This window comes from Xiphias gladius, chromosome 13 (genome assembly GCF_016859285.1).
Source record: "Xiphias gladius isolate SHS-SW01 ecotype Sanya breed wild chromosome 13, ASM1685928v1, whole genome shotgun sequence".
Lineage (NCBI taxonomy): Eukaryota > Metazoa > Chordata > Actinopteri > Istiophoriformes > Xiphiidae > Xiphias > Xiphias gladius.
The window spans coordinates 12,299,646-12,319,978 of record NC_053412.1 but is presented as its reverse complement, the minus strand read 5'-3'; the positions used below and the strand labels follow the sequence as shown (position 1 = coordinate 12,319,978).

Here is a 20,333-nt window from a genome sequence, read left to right as displayed (position 1 = left end):
CTTACATAACTCTCAGTAACATGTTCAAATTCTGTCATCCACAGTTTTGGTTTAGTCCATATATCATAAGCTGGCTGCTCTCCACTGATCTCAAACACAGATTGTCTGAAGAGACGAATGTTGGTCTTCTCACTATTAAAAAAAGTCCTCACCCAACCCGTAGTTCCAGCACAAAGTGCACACGTAAAATAAATGCTTAAATGTCAGAGAGGTAAAATTACCACATTTTTCGCAAAAAAGGAAGGATGAGTCGCAAATCTGTTGACTCTTTTCATCTTTCATCTCTCATTAATCATCTCACAACCACTCAGATTTATAATGGTGTTTTCCATAAGAAATTCTCTTTATTTTTTCCTCTCCTGACGTCTAAACAATATGCATTAATTTAAAAGCGAAACAAAATATAACGAAACAAAATGTAACAAAAATAGATATTTATTGGTATTTGATCAAAAAAATTAGAAATCCACTAATGAAAGCTTTTATCCATGTGATCTCCATATTACATGTAAAAATGTATTTAAAGACTGTGTTTTATCAGATGACCTGCTGTATATACAAATTAATATTAAATTTGATTACATCATAAACAAGGTGGACTTTGCGCAGGCCCAACATGTTTACACTGGCAACACGCAGTCAGGGACACACACACACACACACACACACACACACACACACACACACACACACACACACACACACACACACACACACACACACACACACACATCCTGTTACAGAAAGGTAGAGGAAAACTTAACGCACAAAACCATCAATCACTATGTCAGTAATGTGAGTAATTTTTACTGCATTTGGGGAGGAAAACAGGTTATCTGAAATCAAATTCGAATGAACCCACAGAGCCAGCACAACAGCAGGCCTTCCCACATTATTCCTAATTTGATTAAACACAAAAAATAGCATTTCTAAATATCCCTGAGACATTAGTCATTACCGAGGACAAAAAGCCTCAGTGGCTTTGAAGAGCCTGCACGCACTTTATAATATAAACCCAATAATTCAGCTGTGTGAGGAGTTAGTCAGCTAAGGCCATTGCAGTAAATCAGCTCAGTTTCTAAAATAAAACTCTGGAAAATGCCTGCAGTTTAGGCCCGTAACATCATCAGTCTACTTAATGCGCATGAGCGGTCGTCCGCCGACATCTCTAGCTGCCAACCTCCTGATGATGGTGTAAGGTGTAAAACTGAAAGCTCGAAACTTCAACAACGCCTCTGTGCTTTTTTCTTGGAGTACCCTTATTTTCATGCATTTGAAATATCAGTAGATCCGCTGGTTTCTGATCAAACTGTAATCACAGAAGTGTTAAGGTTAAAAACAAATCCTTTTTGAAATAATCAATGTCGAGCATGTCATCCATCAGGCCACACTGTGGCATGTTTACAGGTGGTGACCTGCCACCTCCTGGTGCCTTTGCACATGGCAAGACAGCATGGTTGCATATGCAATAAGGCACAAGAAGCTGTGCTTTATAGTAATTATATACCAGTGGTGGTTTACAAACATATTAATATAGAGTTACAAGGTAATTAAAAATCCTAAGATAAATAATTAAAATATTTAATTATTAAAAATAATTAAATAGTAATAACTGAATGATGTCCTCCACTATCCAGCATAATGTATTTCTTCCAATATTTAGTGAGTACATTAACTGTTAACTGGTCATAGGTCTGCATAGCAACAAGCCACTTGAGGCGAAACTTTACAGCCATTTGAGAACAGATGAGAGGCTTTGTTAACATAACATAGAGTGCTTTCCTAGCTGCACTAGTACCACAATAAAGCGCTGCCTCAAGTGACTTTTTGCTTTTCATCAATGACTGTAACACATAATTATCCTTAAAATAAAAATCATTGAACAAATGTTATAAATCCTCTATTTTAGCAATGATGGTTTAATAACACCAATCGAAAAGCATTACTCTTCCCAAACAGCAGCTTCACTGAATCATCCTCTTGCACTTCACTCCAGTGATTGCTGGTGTGGCAGCACTGCAACCTTCCCAACCTCAGTTGATCGTCAGTGACAAGCATCATGAGGTGGCTACTGACAGCTGAATGTGGATGTTTGTATGTACGTGTGTGTGTGTGTGTGTGTGTGTGGGATAGGGGTAGTGGTGGGTACGGGGGGGGGGGGGGGGGGTCTGCATGGGAGTCTCGTTTTGCCTCCCTACATTTTGCAGCTGTTGTCTGCATGTCCACATACAAGTGACAAGGTGTCACTCAGTCATTGAGTCTGTCCGGTCTATCCTACCACTTTTAGATTGCTCTGCACACACACACACATTTATATATATATATATATATATATATATATATATATACACGGAATGAATGCTGCCCTGAATATATTTTCTAGCAACATGATGTGGAAACATAGTTCATGAACGTTGCTCCTAAGTTACAAATCATTGATACTGAACATATTAGCGAAACAAATATATATTTTCATTTATTTTCTCTACAATATCCACTCTCACAATACAATATTCGCTCGTAGCAACTAAAGCACGATCACATTTTTTTAATGGTTATGTTTAGGCAGTCCAAGCACTTGGTAGGACAGGACATGTTTACTTTATTAACATTTATTCAAAACTACAGTTTCTCCTTATCCTTAAAAGAGTAGTTCGATGTTTTAGGAAACACAGTTGCCAAGAGTTAGACCGGAAGATTGATACCGCTCTCAAGCTCTTCAAAATATGAAGCTACATGGCTTAAATAAGCTAAGATAGACAGTTAGCTCACCGTAGCATAAAGACTGGAAACGGGGGGAAACAGCTATTCTGGCTCTGTCCCACCTAAGAGAATGCACTGACCAACACATCTAAAGCTCACTAATTAACACATTGTATCTCATTTTATTGATACAAAAACCAAAGGGCAAGAATGAAGATGTATGGTTTTTGACAGGAGGTTATCTGCAGGACTGTTTCTTGGCCACGTGCAGTGACTTCCTGGAGTATTGTCTGTTTGTGAAAAATGAGATAAGAAGTTAATTAGTCAGCTTTAGATGTGATGGTAGGTGGATTTTGTTAGTAAAATAGTTAGCTACAACTGGGCTAGGTTTTTTCCCCGGTTACTAGTCTGTGTGCTAATCTAAGCCAACTGTCTCCTGACTTTGGCTTCATATTGAACATACAGAAATGAGAGTGGTATCAATCTTCTCATCTAACTTGCGGCAAGGAAGCAAATGAGCAGATTTCCCAAAATGTCAAACTGTTCGACCAAAGTGTTTTTGTCGCGTAATGCTAAAGCAGGACTAAGGATGCAAACCTCAGTCTTCAGCATCACAGTCTTGCACTTCTTACAGGTCATCTCTAAATGTAATCGCCAAACCAAAATAGCAGTATCTACTTTCCAGGAGACCGCGCTGAATTCAGTGCCTCTGTCTGAATTAATTGTAATTATTCACATAATACAAAACAAGATGAAATTCTGTAATGTACAAATGAAAAGGAGAAGAACCTGCACAGGAGACATACTCAGTGTTCGACATTATGTGGCAGTAATTTTAAATAAATTTTAAATTTTAAATGTTGATTTCATCTCATTTCAGTGGAGCATTTGTTCCCTGAAGTAGTAAAATATTGATAAAATGGTGTACTGCCAAAGAATGTCACTGACCTAAACTTCTCTGGAATAACTTGCAAATTGCATTATACCCCTCATTTGCATTGAAAAGAAAGAAGGTGATGGGTATGTGTGTTCACCATTCTCTCACACACACATATCAACACAAACACAGCAGCGAGCTTGGAGATTCTCATATATACTGCAGTTTCCCAGAAGCTATATATGCAGAAGCCTACTTATAAATTTTTTATTAGGAAAGTAATTGACAATCCCAAAAGGAGATTATTGTATCAAATAGTCAGTGTGCATTCTTCCCAGATCTTGTCGCGTAAGGACTGCAGTCTCCATACTAATGAGATTTAGACAGTCTTCTTCTGTCCTCCGCGTCTTTGCAAAGAAACCAGGCTTTTGTATTTTCCAGTTTTAAGGAATAATTCGTTCCGCAGCCTGATAAAAGGTATTGAAAAGCTTTTTGTTCCAATAAACTGAATAATCTGAAAGAATACGTTTTCTATTGATGTTTCACTCCCTGTTGCATGTCAGATATAGAAAAAGTAAATCTATTAAAACTGGGTGCCTGGCATCTTTGATAGTGCAGAAAATTCTGACCAAAATAAACTCAAAAAGTGACTCAGCCACTTTAATACAAGTTTTATTCCTCCTCAGCTATTTGTATCACCAAGATGTAACTTTGTCCTGTTTGCATTTGACCTATAGCTTGTCTCAGTATTTTTAAGGTGTTACCTACAGTACATCACCTTGCCTACTACTGTTAGCACAATGCCTTTGCATTCAATTTTGTTTTAGCATAAGTGTATGTACAACATGTTCACAATGGGAGCAGAGTTTGGTCCACCAAGGTCAAATCCAATCTCTCAAATCCTATATAAACTATAAGTTTATAGTGCGTTTAATATATGAGAGGTATACAGATTTCCAGGTGTCATTTATGTTATCTGTTTTCTACACATAGGTGATGGATGAGTCAGAGGCATGTTCACTGCCTGGTGGCCTGGCCAGTGTGAAGAGACAGTTTGAGAACCAGGAGTTTGCCTCTTCGTCTTCCCAGTCCAGCATCACCCAGTTCCATTACCAACAGAAATCTGTCCAGGTGAGAAAGTATTCATGGTCACTACGTAAGTGTTTTCTAAAAATTTCTAAGCGAGCAACAGGTGATGTATATTTCTACACTAAAAGTACATGAATGTAAGCGACAGTAGCTGGAATTAGACAAGATATTTGTTGGAATTATGCTTATTGGCGTTCTTGCCAAGAGTCATGCCGTAAATTAGGCTCTTGCTCTGCACCTTGCTTCCGCGCAAGATTCACCAAATGTTTTCAGTTTTGGTTTCAATAATGATAATTTGTTATTGTACAGTTCGATTCAGAGACACTGCTAATTAATTTGCCCCACATCTTTAATAGCAGCCAAAAAGTAGCCTACCCAAAGGTGAGTGTGACTCAGGTCAAAGTGCTGTTTCCCCTTGCTTCTAGTCTTTATTCTAAGCTAAGCTAAATGTCTCCTGGCCCAAGTTTAATATTTAGCACACAGATATGAGAATGGTATCAATCTTCTCATATAACTCTCTGCAAAAAGGCAAATGAGAATATATATGCCAATATGTCAAATTATTCCTTCAAGGTTTGTGAACATGTTAGTTATAGTTATAGAAATCTTTGTGGTTTTTCCAAAGGAGTAATACCAATATTTCATGCACAAAGCACGCATTTGCTTTTTGGGCACATATACTAAGCAACTTTCTCATAAAGCCTGAGTATTGAAAGAAGTATGGCTGGAGTATGTATGTGTCATCACATATTGACTACGCAAGGTTTCCTTAGAAAATGAAACATGAATTGCTAGATACTGAGAGTGACAGATGAAAGGGGACATTTTTGTTTCTCTTCTTTAAAGTCAACAAAACTTGGAAGACAGAGTACTGCTGTCCTTTCTCTTCACAAGCTCTGTGTAAAGTGAGATACATATGAATTCTGCTGAATGATTTAAATTCTACTGTGACTCTTTATTGGAAAAACTTGGCTGCTATGACTGCGCCCCTGAAGCGTTCTTGTAGGTCAAATCAAAGAGGGCGCCTTGAACTTTGCTGGTCTATCTGCCACTTTCATCCAGTGTGTGGGGAAAATGCCAGAGAACGTTAGCAGCCTGGGATGAGGCCGGATCTCAGTGAAGTAAGGTCAATTCCACCCCTCCATGCATTCTCCCCATCTGCTCATTCAGGCGGGGAAGCAGAGTAGATTCATCGAGTGCACAAGGACCTTGCTGAATGCTAAATTTTACATAGGGGTTTGTGAGGAGAAATGTCTGAGTCTGTTTGATCGAGTTATTGCCTCTGTGCTGCAACAGAAAACCATTATCCACTCAAGTTTTCTTCACAGGTGTAATATCCTAGTGCAGTTTTAAAACTTGCTGTACATCAGAAAATAAATTATTATACTAACAAGTGGTTCCAGGAGTATAGTCCCCCCACCCTCCATGTATCTTTCATGTTAACAGCAGAGGATACAAGCTCAAATATAATATTTCTCTTTCATCTCCTTCAAATTGCATGAATCTCACAGGAGGAAATGGCTAATGCAGTTTTTTTTTTTTTTTTTTTTTTTTTTACAGTTTTTGCAATCTATTGCTGTTTCACTCCAGCACTGAAATCCTACTTTAGTGGAATTTAAACTTAGTAGTTCCCTAGGAAGCAGCTCTGTAATGGAAAAGCATTTGTTACCGGCCAAGGAGAAATTTTTATTAAGCTTTTTCACAATATAAAAATTACTCTCCTGCTGTTTCTTAAAGCTCACATTTATGAAGTTATAGAACTGTGGCGCGTGTGTGTGCCTGCCTTTGTGTGTGCGGCCCTTTCTGTGCTGTATGTGTATTCACGACTGGGGGTGTTTGTATGAGGGCATGTGCTGTCATTGGGAGAGGGACTCAGTGTTTCCACATTCCCATTTCTGTGTGTTCTCCTCTCCTCAGAGCTCCTCAGAGGTGACAATGAGAAGCAGTGCCAGAGAGGTCACCCCCAGCACAGCCTTCTTTCAAAGTCAACAAGAGGTACTGGTTGTTACACTCCCCCTTTTCACACCATCTGTATGGTAGCATCTTACCACTGACAGAATGCTAATAAACACACTATCTGGTTATTTCAGAACTTTCTGTTGCACTTAATGTGCTTTATATAGGAAATGTGCCTTATGCTAAGCCTTATACTTCTCACTCATTGAAAACAGTTGGAGGCTGCCCTGGAGTTGTCAGTATACTAACAATTTGCCACCATCTTTTCACAGGTGGTCCATGATCAAAGAGTCCACCATAACAGTGTGGCCGGAAGTTATGGAAACCATTACAGTGAAACAGGTTATTCTGCTCATGCCTTTTATATTGTAATTTGCACTTTTCTTTATCACAGCAATGCTTGTGTCCTGTATATTAATGATTGTTCACACTATGGCTGAACAAGGGATGAGCTATAAAAATGAGTTGGAGTACAGATGATTTTCTATTCAGTGCATAGCAGCAAATCTAATCAGGGCAGAGTCAGGAAGGTAAAATATTGGAAAGTGGAAATTGAGCAATCACTGCTGCATGGTTTCAGAAAATGAATACTACTCAGGTTTTTAATGAAATGATTTATTTCTCTTTCCAATCCCCCTGAGCTCCCTCACTGCGAATGGCTTAATGAGGCAGCCTTCTTCTTGTGTCTAATTCAGTTATGCTCGTCGAAGGAGAGGACCTACCAAAGGTTTCCACTCAGGCTTTGAAGCAGCAGTATGAAAAAACGATTGAGGAAGCTGCACCAGCTAAGGAAATTAAGGTAATGATGCTGTCTATTTATCTAAATAGATGATAGTTTGGGTTTTTTCATGACTTATCAGTGTGAAGATGAGTCCACATCATGAAATCATCAAAAGGAAACTGCGCATGCCATGAGTTGATGGAGAATAAATTGGAATGGATAAAAGACCTCATGTCATTACACAGCCAAAGTCTGAAATTTTTTTCCACAGGAAAACCCAGTCTAAAACAAGAACTCAAATTACTGTCTGCAGTTAAAGTGATCTTCAATGAATATTTCAATCAACGCAGTAATTAGGAACATGCATAAATGAAACTGTGTAGGTCTGACAGACTTGAGATGTTTCTGTATTTGTGCATTTACATCCAAATTAGGTTTGTTATTTGGTGCTTTTTCTTCTAGCTTTGAAAAATAAATTTGACTCAGCTGCATAATCATAGAAATAACAGTTATTATAATTATTATTGTAGGTTGAAAATTGATATTTTATTTCCTAAATTACTCTGTACTTCAAAGCTGTCCGTTTCTGTGCTTACATGACCTAAAAATGAAAAATGACTGTGATTTTTTAAACCAGAAAACAATGTCCTTCTTTCCTTAACCAAAATCACTTATGAACCAAAGGTTGATGTGGATTTCAACCAGTTTCAGTGGGCACCAATAAACCAGTCATCCAAAGTTTCAGCAATGACGACCTATGACACTTCCTCCACTGTAAAGACTGCCACTGCCTCATCAGTAGCGTCCACCTCGTCAGTGGCATATGAGGCGACAGATCATTTACCTCCCCCACCCTCAAATCTGCTGCAAGAATCACAGGAAGTCCCAGAATACACTATCTCTTTGCAGCCTCAGGAGCCAGCCTCACAACATAAGTACACTGCTAATAAGGAACAATACTTAAAACACAAGAGCATGGCTGAACTAAAGCGCCTCTATAAGCACATTCATCCAGAGGTCCGCAAGAACCTCGAAGCGGACTTCTTGAGTCAGCTCACTGAAGCGGAAAAGAGCGACCTGGAAAGCAGAGAACTGGTGGGTGATGTCCAGCAGGCATGCTATATATTTGAAAATGACGTTAACAGCCCGAGTAAGTGCTCGAGCCCTGACAGAGAGTATCTGGAGTGGGATGAGATCCTTAAAGGAGAAGTGCAGTCCATGCGCTGGATGTTTGAAAACAAGCCACTAGATACAATCAAAGATGACACCCCAGATGAGAATGAGGTGAGGAATATTGCCCAGCAGGAAATCATTGCAGGCAAAGATGTCAGATACACAGCTTGGATGTTTGAGACTCAGCCCATGGATGCTCTAGGGCCAGAGACTCCTAATTCAACTGAGCAGTCACAAAAAATGACTGATCTTGCAAGAGGAGATGTTCGCACTGCTACCTGGCTGTTTGAGACGCAGCCCCTTGATTGTCTGAATAAGATCTACCAAGAAGACGAGCAGGAGACAGATGCTGTTGTCACCAAAGACATCACTGGAGGAGATGTCAAAACTGCCAGGTATCTCTTTGAGACCCAGCATCTAGATTCCCTTGGCAAAACAGAAACCATTGAGGAAAGCTACTTCCTTAACCTGAAGTCTGAGCTAGAAGAGATTAAGGGGGACGTGAAGACAACCACTCGCATGTTTGAGACCCAGCCCATGTGTGTCATCAGGGGGGATTCGGGAGAGATGCTGGAGATCACCACCATCAGCAGGGAGGAGACTGAGAAAGGAGACGTGAAGACATCACGCTGGATGTTTGAAACCCAGCCTCTGGATATTATCAACAAAGACCCTGCCAAGGTGAAGCTGATATGTGGTATTTCAATGGAGGACAATATTCAAGGCGGAGTGAACAAAGGTAGATGGCTTTTTGAGACAAAGACTCTTGACACCATTAAGGATGAGGAATGGGAGAGTTCTAGAACGCAAAAGGAAGAAATAATTGGAGCTGATGTAAGGAGGCACTGTCTGGTCTTCGAGACTCAGCCTATGGATACTCTGAAAGACAATGCCAATGCTCAACCTTTACCCTCTGAGGAGATAGTAGGAGGGGATGTGAAATCAGCAACACATCTGTTTGAAACAGTACCCATGGACAATCTGAAAGACCTGCTTGAAGTGGGAAAACTTACAAAAATGGTTGCATCTGAAGAAGAAAAGGGTGACGTGAGGCATCAAAAGTGGGTCTTTGAAAGCCAGCCACTGGAGAATATAAGGGAAGAGAAGAAGGAGATTACAAGAACTGTGAACATTGAAGCTTTAGACAAAGGAGATGTGACAAACTATAAAGAACGGTTTGAAAGTATGGATTTAAGTAAGTGTGAAGGAACACAGAAAATTCAAGTTGAAGGTGTCACAACTGGATCTGTCAAATCCAACAGAGTTCTTTTTGAATCTACCCCTATGTATGCTATGCAAGACAGCTCTGGGCATTACCATGAGGTGAGGACCGTGAGGCGTGAGGAGATTGTGAAGGGTGATGTGCGCAGTTGTAGGTGGATGTTTGAAACACGTCCTATTGATGAGTTTGATGAAAGCATCAATAAGTTTCAGATCATTAAAGGTATATCCAAACAGGAGATCGAGTCAGGAGATGTCAAAACAGCCAAGTGGTTGTTTGAAACTCAACCACTTGATGCCATTAAATTTTTCAGTAATTTTGAAGATGAAGAACATAAAACTAAGGAGGGTATTGAAATAGAAAAAGGAGATGTGAAGACTTGTAGGTGGCTATTTGAGACTCAGCCAATGGATGTTCTGTATGAAAAGGTGGAAAAGAGCGAGGCTGACGTCGAGGAAGTGCAGAAAGGTGATGTCAAAACATGCACTTGGCTCTTTGAGACCCAGACACTTGACAACATACGTGATCATACTGAGTCTGAGTCTGAGACCATTCTGAAAACCTGCACTGTAAATCAAGAAGACATCCAAGGAAAAGATGTGCGTTTGGCTCGCTTCCTTTTTGAAACTGAAAATCTTGAAAACATCACAGGCGAGGACAGCAGTTCTTTCAGGAGGGTTACGGAAATCGATATCCAGTCAGGCGACGTTTCCAGGATGAAGTACATCTTTGAGAATCGCTCCTCGGACATAATGAGCTCCACCTCTGATGAAACGATGCAGAGGTTGAAGACACAGCAGGCCGAGGACATCCAAAGGGGAAACGTGGTCAACTGTACATGGATGTTTGAGAACCAGCCGATTGATGCCATCCATGATGACATCACAGAAGCGAGGGAAACTCGCACTGTGATTGACGTTCAGGGGGGTGACGTTGACAAAGGCCGCTTCATTTTTGAGACATATTCTCTCGATCAAATTAAAGAGGAGTCCACTGAGACTGATATTTCCAAAGTCAATAGTATCTTTAGAGATGAAATGGAAAGGGGAGATGTAAAAAATTACACCATGATGTTTGAGACTCAGCCACTGTATGCCATCCGTGACAAGGAGGGCCATTATCACGAAGTAACTACAGTTACCAAGGAAGAAATCATGAGAGGAGATGTGGTGGGGGCCCGATGGCTGTTTGAAACAAAGCCGCTGGATTCAATAAGAGATTCAGAGGAGGTTTATGTTATTAAAGCTGTGACTGAGGAAGGCATCAACGAAGGAAATGTTAACTCTGCCAGATGGAAGTTTGAAACACAACCCCTGGATGAAATTACAGAGGAAATAAAAGTAAGGTCAAAAACAGTTGCTGATATCCAAGGCGGTAATGTGAGGACAAACAAGCAGCGATTTGAGACTGATGAGATGTCTCAAAAGTACATAAGAACTGTTAGTGTGAGCGAAATCCAAAAAGGCGATGTCAGATCTGCCACATGGATGTTTGAGACCCGCACAATTGATGAGATCCACGGCGAAGGCGCAGAGTATGATGGCATGGAGAGAGTGACAAAGGAGGAAATAATGAAAGGGGATGTCAAACAGTCTGTGTGGCTCTTTGAGAAGCAGCCCCTTGACAGTATCAAAGACACTGATGGCACGGAGCCTGTTGTGACAAAGGAGGAAATCCCACAGGGTGATGTGAAGACGACAACATGGCTATTTGAAACCACTCCCTTCCATGAATTCAACGAGAGCAGCATGGAAAAAACAGAAATAATAGGTAAAAGTATCAAAGAGACACTCGAGGAGCTTTACTGTCAGAAAATGGTGGACTCACAAGGTATCCTTATTGAGGCAGATGAGATTGGTGATGTCCGCATGGCAAAGTATAAACTCATGAACCAGGAGGCCCCACAAATCCAAAAAGAAGAGATTATCAGAGGGGATCTGAGCAACATAATGATGAACCTCCTGAACCGCAGGGAGACCACTGAAAGGGGGGTTACTATTGACAAGGAGGAGCGGGGTAACATCAACACCACAGTGAAGCAGCTATTCAACCAGGAAAAGGGAATCAATGTTGAAAAAGAGGAAATTATCCACGGTGACATTCAAGAGGCCATAAACAATCTGCTTAAGAATGAGGGCTCCTCCAAGCGTGGCATTCTGATTCAAGAGGACGAGAAAGGGGACGTGAGGATGACTATCTATTCCCTCTTAAATAAAGGTGAAAGGGCTAGCAAGGAGAAGGAGGATATCGTTCAAGGGAATGTCAGCAGAACTCTTCATCGTCTTCTCTCCAACTCAGGTGGAGAAGAATCTAAAAAAATAAAGGTTGGAGAGACAGAAAGGGGTAATGTCAGCTTTTACTCCACATGCATTGAGTCCGGAGCCTTGGATTACCTCAAACAGCTTCAGAATGAATCTGATGAAGCCCAGGAAGAGATGGAAAAGGAACATATCATAGGAGGTGACATAGAAGAGACCAAAATTTTGCTGCGGAAGATTCAGCAGCAGATTGGTCGAACAGTGGCAGAAGATGATATAGTTCCTGGTGATGTACACAGCATTGTTAAAGTCTTCATGCAAGAGCCTACTGTTACCTACAAAAACCTAGAAACAATGGATATTGTTAAAGGTGACCTTAGTTCAGTCCTGGACTCACTGACCCAAGCTATCAATCAGAAAGTGGTAATAGAGAAAGAGGAGGTGGTGAAGGGAGACATACCCACTACTTTAAGGTCTCTGGAGGAGGCCCAACATCAAGCCAAAGAAATGGAAAAGCCAGAAATCCTCAGGGGAGACATCAGAGGTGCTCTTGAGTCACTGGAGAAATCTGCAACCACTAAAATGGAAGTGAGTGTTGAAGATTTGGTGCCCGTTGATATCAAAGGGACCATGAAGTCCCTGGAGGAGGCAAAGCAAGCTGTGAGAGACGTGGAAAAAGATGAGATTGTCAAAGGAGACATCCACACTGCCATGCAAAGTTTACATGAGGCATCGAGTGAGAAAAAGATTTACCAGCATCAAGTGAGTGAACAAGGGGATGTTAAAGCCACTATCCAGCTCTTGCTAGAGCCGACAACATCTTCAAGAATGCAGCGCAGGGGAAGCATTGAAGGAGATGTGAAAACATCCATAAAGTCTCTTTATGAAGGACAAGAGACAACCCAGGTGGAAAGAGAAGAGGTAGTAAAAGGGGATGTTCAAGGGGCAATAAAGTGTCTAATGCAAAGAAAACAGTATTCAAATCCGAAACGTATGTATCCTCCCAAGAAAGCAAAAGTGCCCATGAAAAATCCATTAATTGTAAAGCAAGGGGAGCACGAATGCTTACATGAAGCTAAAAGTGAGAGTGTGGCACTCAATCCAGCCCCCGCTGTGAAAAACCTTTCTCAGAGTAGTGAATCACAGAAGCACACACAGAGGCACAACGAAAGCAAATCAGTGAAAACACAGGTAATAACCCAAGAGGGCCACTCTGTTACTGTAGCCAAAACAGACAATGCCACTGAGGCCTCTCAACAGAAGAGCGTAAAAGAACAGAAACAGAAAGCTCTACCCCCACAGAAACAACAAGCTCCTAAGCCGATTATGATAAAGAATAAACAAATTAATAATAATGATCAGACAGAGACTAAAGCAACTGATGTGAATGTGATGAAAGACATACAAAACAAATCACAGACAAATATTTCAAAGAAGCAAATATGTGAAACAAAGACAATCAAACAAGTTCAGACTACAGTGATGGAGAAAACTGTCACGCATAAGCAAAATGTAACAGTATCAGAGCAAATGTCATCATCTCAAAAGCAAACAGAGAATAAGGCTCTCAAACAAAAGCAGAATATCAAATATATGAAGGGTGAACAATGTAACTTTGACTTGAGAGGGAAAGGTATGATCAAAAAGACAAAACCGGAGATTCACTTCCCCCCTCCTCCTCCTTCACCACCTCCACCCTCAGAGTCTGAGCTCTCCCTCCCTCCACCACCATCACCAGTGCTGGAGAGCCCAGCATTCCCCTCATCCCGACCTTTTCTCACGATGCAGGACAGTGACCTCCCGCCCCCACCGCCACCACCTCCGCTTCCCATGGAATGCATAAAGTCTGAGCCTGAATTTTTCCCCCCTCCTCCTCCACCTCCTCCACCACCACCCTCTGTAGGCAGACAAGATTTTCTCCCTCCTCCTCCCTCACAGCAAGAGCTTAATGCGATGCCTCAGCCTCCCCCTGTAAAGCTGGGGAAACCCATCAGCAAGCCTTTATTCAAAGTGCCCAAGCAACCAGAAACACAGAAGCAGCCCATACAAGTTAAACCCAAATGGCAGAAAAAGCAACCAACTCCTCCACCACCTCCACCTCCACCTCCACCTCAGCTCCCTCCTGATCAAGAAACAACAATGTCAACAGACCATAAAGAAGAAGCTAAAGTTCAGGAAGTGAAAAAAGAAACAACCCAACAGATCGAAACAAGCAAACACATTCAGTCTGAATCGACAGCAGTGTCAGCTACAAGAATACCAAACATCCCAGTTGTAAAACCAATGCAAAAACAAAGCAAAGTATTTGTCCCTCCCATCAAACTGCCTCCACCTCCTGATTCTGCTCCAACCCCAAAGCCTAGACCTTATGCCCGCAAATTTAAAACCCCTCTCATGCTTGCAGAGGAGAGGTACCGCCAACAAAGGATGGAGAAAGAGGAAATAGAGAAGAGCAACGTTACAACTCCCACGTCTCCACCACCTGATATATCCTCCTCTGCTGCCAGTACTGAGCTTTCTTCAGCACAGAGCACTGAGAGGGAAGTGGTCACAGAAGTGACAAAAGCAAAGATGGAAGAAGGTAAAACCCTTTCCAAAGAAGAAATATTGGCCCCTTCCCAGATCCCTTTGAGCAAGCCATTGATCTCATCAGTAAATAAGAAATCTGCCCCTGGATCTTCAAATGTGTCCTTAGAAAAAAAGCATGTTACCAGTGAACATTCCTCAGAAAAAATACTTGCCTCATCTGATGCTGTTAAAAAGAGTAAAACCGCATCCAAACATCAGACTGTTTGTGTTTCCCAGTCTCATGAGGCCTCAAATATCGAAGTCCAGTCATATTCAAATGTGGTCACTTCCTCAGTGGCAGAGCAGCAGCAGTTTACTAAGAAAGCCAGCACCATGTCTATTGCTGCCACACAAAGCGCTGTCCAGGAAAATGTAAATCTCCAAAGCCAGGCTGCGGTCACATTGAAAGCTGAAGATATAAAGAATATTAATGTGACTTTGACACAGGAGGGAAAAATGAGTCCTTCTCAACCCACTAAAATTCCAAAGGTAACTCCAAGTTTCAAGGTGAAAACCTTGAAGATGCCAACAGAGAAGAAAGAGAAATGTGACAGTTGGGGACAAAAGGATGCAGTGAAAAGTGAAATGCATGTACAGCAAGAGAAAAGTCATGTATCACTGAAAAGTGAAACAAAAGTGATTCAGGAAAGCAACCAGCTGACATCAGCAAGAAGTGAGATGATAGAAAAGGAAAAGAAAAGTCAGGCGACCCCACTTGTGAAGGAGGTTGAAGTAGAGGGTCACATGAAAAAGGGAAAGCATGTGCAAAAAAATAAGACTGAAGTAAACCTGTCACCATCCCTTATGGTTTTAATGCCTAAGGTGACTAAGATAACATCTGCAGCAACTCATCATGGACAAGGCCATGTAGCTGTCTCCCACAGTCAGCAGAGCATGACGACAGAACACATTCAAAGACACCAGGAAGTGGTGGTGACTGAGAGTGGGATGCAGCAAAGCCTTCAGAGGCAAGAGGGTGTTCAGATGCAAACACAGCAAATAAAGCAACAAGCAGCAGAAACAAATAAAATGCAGGTAAAGGTAGGAAAGTCAAAAGGTGAGCCTGGATACATGTCTGTGAAAGGGACAGGGAAAATGGCCCATAAAGAAAAGGCTCATTCAGAAGAAATCACTGATTTAGAGAAATGTAATATAATGCAGAAGCTGTCCGCTCAAATAAATGAGCTTGAGGGCACACCAAGCAAAATAGACTCCAGCGCTGTCAGGATGATTATAAACGAGCTCCCTGAATGGGTGCTGGGCTCGGATGAGAGAAAGAATTTAAGTGAAATTGCTAAACAGCAAAGTAAGAAAAAGTTGAAAGAGATGATGGTCTATGCGAAAAATATTGTTCAAACAAAGCTCATATTTTTGGAGGAAAACTTGACAGCCGTGGAAAAGGAGAAAAAAGAAGTAAAAGAAGAACCGCTGGCACCACCGTCAGTGCTTCCAAAACCAGACAAGAGAGTTTTCAGTGGGGCAACTGCAAAGATATCAAAGACTAATTTTGGCTTGTCCAAAACTGAAAAGAAGGTGGTTGAAGAGAAAAAGTCATTTCAAGAGAGCAAAGTGCATCAGGAGCTGAGTGAGGTGGCTGATCACAGAGTGTCCTCTCCATTAGCAAGCATCCGCACTCCATCACCCACTTTCATTAGTATTGAGTCGAGGAGGGTAGACTCTCCACTCAGAGTGACACCATCTCCTCCGCCCTACAAATCTGTCGGGACACCTCCGCCTCCTCCTCGCAAGTCATACACGCCCACGTCTACCTTCAGCAGGGCCACGCCATCTCCCACCCTGAGCCGCTCGGAGAAGCAGATGAAGCTGAGGGATACCCCCCCGAAGCCTTCTCGCGGCGCGACCCCTCCACCTCCCGTGCCAGCGCCCGAGTGCTTTGCAGCTGAGGGAGAACAAGCATCGCCATTTTGTGACAGGGAGGCTCCCATGGAGAAAAATGATCAGGGATTGGTAGAAGTTGCAGAAATGGCGGACTCCATGTCAGTCAAGGACAAAAAGTCTTTCTTTGAGGAGGCACAGAGGGCTGAGGTGAGCAGGACGTACAGCCGGAAGGATCCCATTGATATTCCTGAACGTCTGGCACCTGATACTGAGGAAGGCACCAATGTTGTGACAATAGATATTCTGAAAGAGGATCTCCCAAAAGTCGACCTGTCTAAGCTGGTAAACAGATTTGAATCTCCACAACCGAAAGTCTACAATAGAAAAGAGCCTATTGTCATCACAGAAAGGCTGGGGAGTGATACAGAGGATGTAGAGGCTGAAACACATACCCCAAGGACTGAAGAAATCCCGATATTCAAGGTTAAAGCAATAAAGGATGTATTTGAGACAGGAGAGCATAGTTCTCAGGCAGCCCGCGAGCTAAGAGAACAAATAGAAAGAAGAGAACCTGACTCGGCCTATTCCGAGCCAGTGGGTCACTCTGAAACGACATCAGTCACTGAGCAATTCTGCAGCGTCGATGACTTCGGAAATATGACGAGGGAGACGAGGAGCGCGATGCATTCTGGGAGCTCCGTGACCCGCGGTAACCCTCCATCCTACGCTGACGTGGTGAGAGGCAAAGTTCCAACATTTGCCATGCCCCCTGAGGGCTCCGCTGAGGAGATGCTGAGAAACTTCCAGCAGTCATGGGGTGAGAGCCAAGGAGTTTTCCAGAACCTGGGTTTCAGTGTCACGGAGCAGAGGACTTCGCAGATTGTAACACACCAGCAGGAGACTGTCGTGACGGGTAAACCGAGCTGTGCAGCATGAGGATACTAAACAAGGGTGACGGTGTGTTTAACATGCTTTGTGCGTGAAAATTTCAACGCATCGACTGCATTGTGTGGAAATAAAACAAGCATTAACGTTGGTTTGACACTGTTATTTATGTCCCTTGATTTCTTTTGATGTGTTTACTTTTCATGAAACGTCTCCCCTAAAGCTTGGAGCAGCTTTCAGTTTAGGTATTGGCAGTTTCACACCTTTTAATATTCACGGGTTACACTTTGCCCTGTTTATTCATGCCTTTGATGTGTGAAGCTGGCAATGATGCTAACATATTGAACTAATATTTCTCTTGCCTGGACGTGTGATGCTGTTTTCACTGCAAGACGGCACATGACTGCTCATAATGTAACCGGCAAGAAGAAAACTTTTAACTCCTTTTACTTTTCCAGTTGAAGATAAGGCTTCACCATTTATTCTGTGTTCATGAAGTGAATTCCAGAAAAAAGTAGCTTTTTAAAACACTGAGATAAATACATTTTCATAGCTTTTGTTTTAATGCAATGCAAGCCATTTGTAGACAATCAAGTGCAATACTAATTACAGTATAGTCCATTTTTCCACAGTGCATTTTCTTACATCTAGAAGAATGAAGACTGTGTTGATATACTCAATAACAACAGTTTTATTTTGTTTGCTAACATCCCTTACAATACAGCTAAATTTAGTTTCAGGTCCTTTTTTTGATAATCTCCTAATAGTTTTTAACACTTTCCTAGGAAGTTTCCTGCAAAGAGCCGTGTAATTTGATTGTAATTATAGGTAAAATAGCAGTTGTAAATTTAAACACAGGTAAATATGAACTAATTATTAATTTTTTATTGTAAACACTATCACCCACTTGTGCCGAATTCTAATTATCATTTTCAGTCATTTACATGAATTTGCCTGTACAAAAAAATACACATTTGTGCATATTTCCTGCCGTACACTGACTGAAAGTGAGACTTTGTACCTTATGAATGAATAAATATTACAAAATTTCTTTTACTAATGAAAAGTTGAAGTCATAACTGATAAGAAACACCCTTACTCAGTTTCACACACTCAAGGATTTTGCTGCTGCAGCCTCACTTGGTCTGGTATGGCACATGGTGACTGAGGTTAGCTAAACTTTCAGTAGGTGCTGTGTAACTGTTTCTGATCAGTGAACAAGTTTGATGATTTTTTTTTTTTTTTTGTACAGATAAGCATAAAGATGTATGTAAAGCCACTGACCCGAGAAAATGTTGGGAAATTAAGGAAAATCAGTGTTCTGTGATCCTGTAATTGCCACTTGTGGCCACAAATGTTACAAAGTCTTGTTTTAACGACTCTTGGTCAGTGGTTCCCAACCTGCAGGGTGGAACCTGCCCACCCTTCAGGCCTATGACAATCTTTTCAAGTATGTGTAATATGTATAACAATACGTGAAGGAAAACTCACTCTTATGCCCACACTAAGACCATACCTTATGATGAGGAATCGCAAGCATGTAGTGCTGTATTTTAAAGGGCCAAAAGCCAAAAACGTTCGTCAAGCACTGCTCTAGGTCACATTTGCAAGGAACTGGAATTAATTTAGTAGAAATGTACCAATTCATCATCTCTATTTTTCCTATAATTTGCACCAATTTACATGGTTCCGTTTCTTAAGAAATTAAAAGGAGTTGTAAAATAACTGTTATCTCTTTCTTTGCAGAAAATTCAAATTCCAGACTCCGAACTGTGCACGGTGTGTCGGAAGAGGGTATACCCCATGGAATCGCTGATCGCAGACAAACAAAACTTCCATAAAAGCTGCTTTCGCTGTGAACACTGCAGAGGCAAACTAAGGTGAAGCTATTTCCCAGAGCACAAAGTATTCTTATTGTTTCATTTTCCACTATTTTAACCTTGTGTTTTCTTTGTTCTTTTTAATAGTCTTGGCAACTACGCCTCTCTCCATGGACGAATGTACTGCAAACCACACTACAAGCAACTGTTCAGGTCCAAAGGAAATTATGATGAGGGATTTGGACAGAAACCACACAAAGAACTATGGAATAATAAGAGCCAGAAGAATACAGCTGAAAAGACAAAAGTCAAATCCCCATCACCTGAAAAGAAAGTCATGGATTCCAGATATTCCACTGCTCAGAGTACATTAGTTACTGAGGATAATGACATAAGCAAATCAGTGGATGAAAACAAAAAGCCCGCAAGTAAGATTTCTGTGGTGTGGCCTCCACAGGCAGATTCTCCAAAGAAACCCTTCACTATCGAGGAGGAGTTGAAGTTGGTAAAGCCATCATGGCCCCCTAAGGAGGGCTCAGCTCAGGAAAATGACCACCTAAATCCGCCTATGAAGCCTTCATTTAAAGAGACTGATATTCCTGCTGCTGAAGTACAAAATGGACCCCGGGAAAATGACAAGGCACAGGAGAGTTGCTGTTTAACAGAGAATGTGAAAAAGTCTGAAGAGCCTCCTGTTGAGTCGGAGACTTTGGCCTCCCCAATAGCAGTTGCCGAGGAACCGGTGAGTGTTACCCACACTCAAGACACTAAAGAGTCAAACAGTGGCTCTGAAGCTGGGGCACAAGCAGGTTCTGAAATGGACTCTGAAGTGCACCCTGGAGTGGAAGAGAAAGAACAAAGTGAAGGGAATGACGGTGGAGCTGTGGAAAGCCTGAAATTGCTGGAGAAAAATGAGGAGAAAAGTATAGAAAGGATGCAGGAAGTGAAAGTAAATGGACATGACGGGCAGACAGAAAGTGCAGCAGACGAGAAGGAAAACCAGGAGGGGATAGATAAGGGAAGTAACGACGGCATGAACACTGGAGAGGCGGTGAAGGTCATGTTAATAGATGAGGAGGCGTCGGCAGGACGGGCACCGAATGCAAACTCCAACAATAATAATAATGGCCAGACACAGCCTGATCATGAAATCCTGTTGCAAGGGCTTAATGAGGACGAGGAAAAGAATAACCAGTCACTCTTTTTGACAGATACAACTAGA

At 41.7% G+C, this 20,333-nt stretch overlaps 1 protein-coding gene across 1 annotated transcript in view; it reads left to right on the top strand.

Annotated features, from left to right (window-relative positions):
• The window catches only part of xirp2a (xin actin binding repeat containing 2a), a 51,677-nt gene extending 32,302 nt beyond the window's left edge, over positions 1-19,375 (top strand). Inside the window, exons 4-10 of the mRNA XM_040141999.1 lie at positions 4,574-4,711; positions 6,587-6,664; positions 6,898-6,967; positions 7,321-7,424; positions 8,031-17,319; positions 19,038-19,171; positions 19,259-19,375. Of these exons, the coding sequence (XP_039997933.1) occupies positions 4,574-4,711; positions 6,587-6,664; positions 6,898-6,967; positions 7,321-7,424; positions 8,031-17,319; positions 19,038-19,132 (9,774 nt within the window). The 3' untranslated portion in view covers positions 19,133-19,171; positions 19,259-19,375. The remainder of the gene's footprint in view (positions 1-4,573; positions 4,712-6,586; positions 6,665-6,897; positions 6,968-7,320; positions 7,425-8,030; positions 17,320-19,037; positions 19,172-19,258) is intronic.
• The last annotated feature ends 958 nt before the right edge of the window (positions 19,376-20,333 follow it).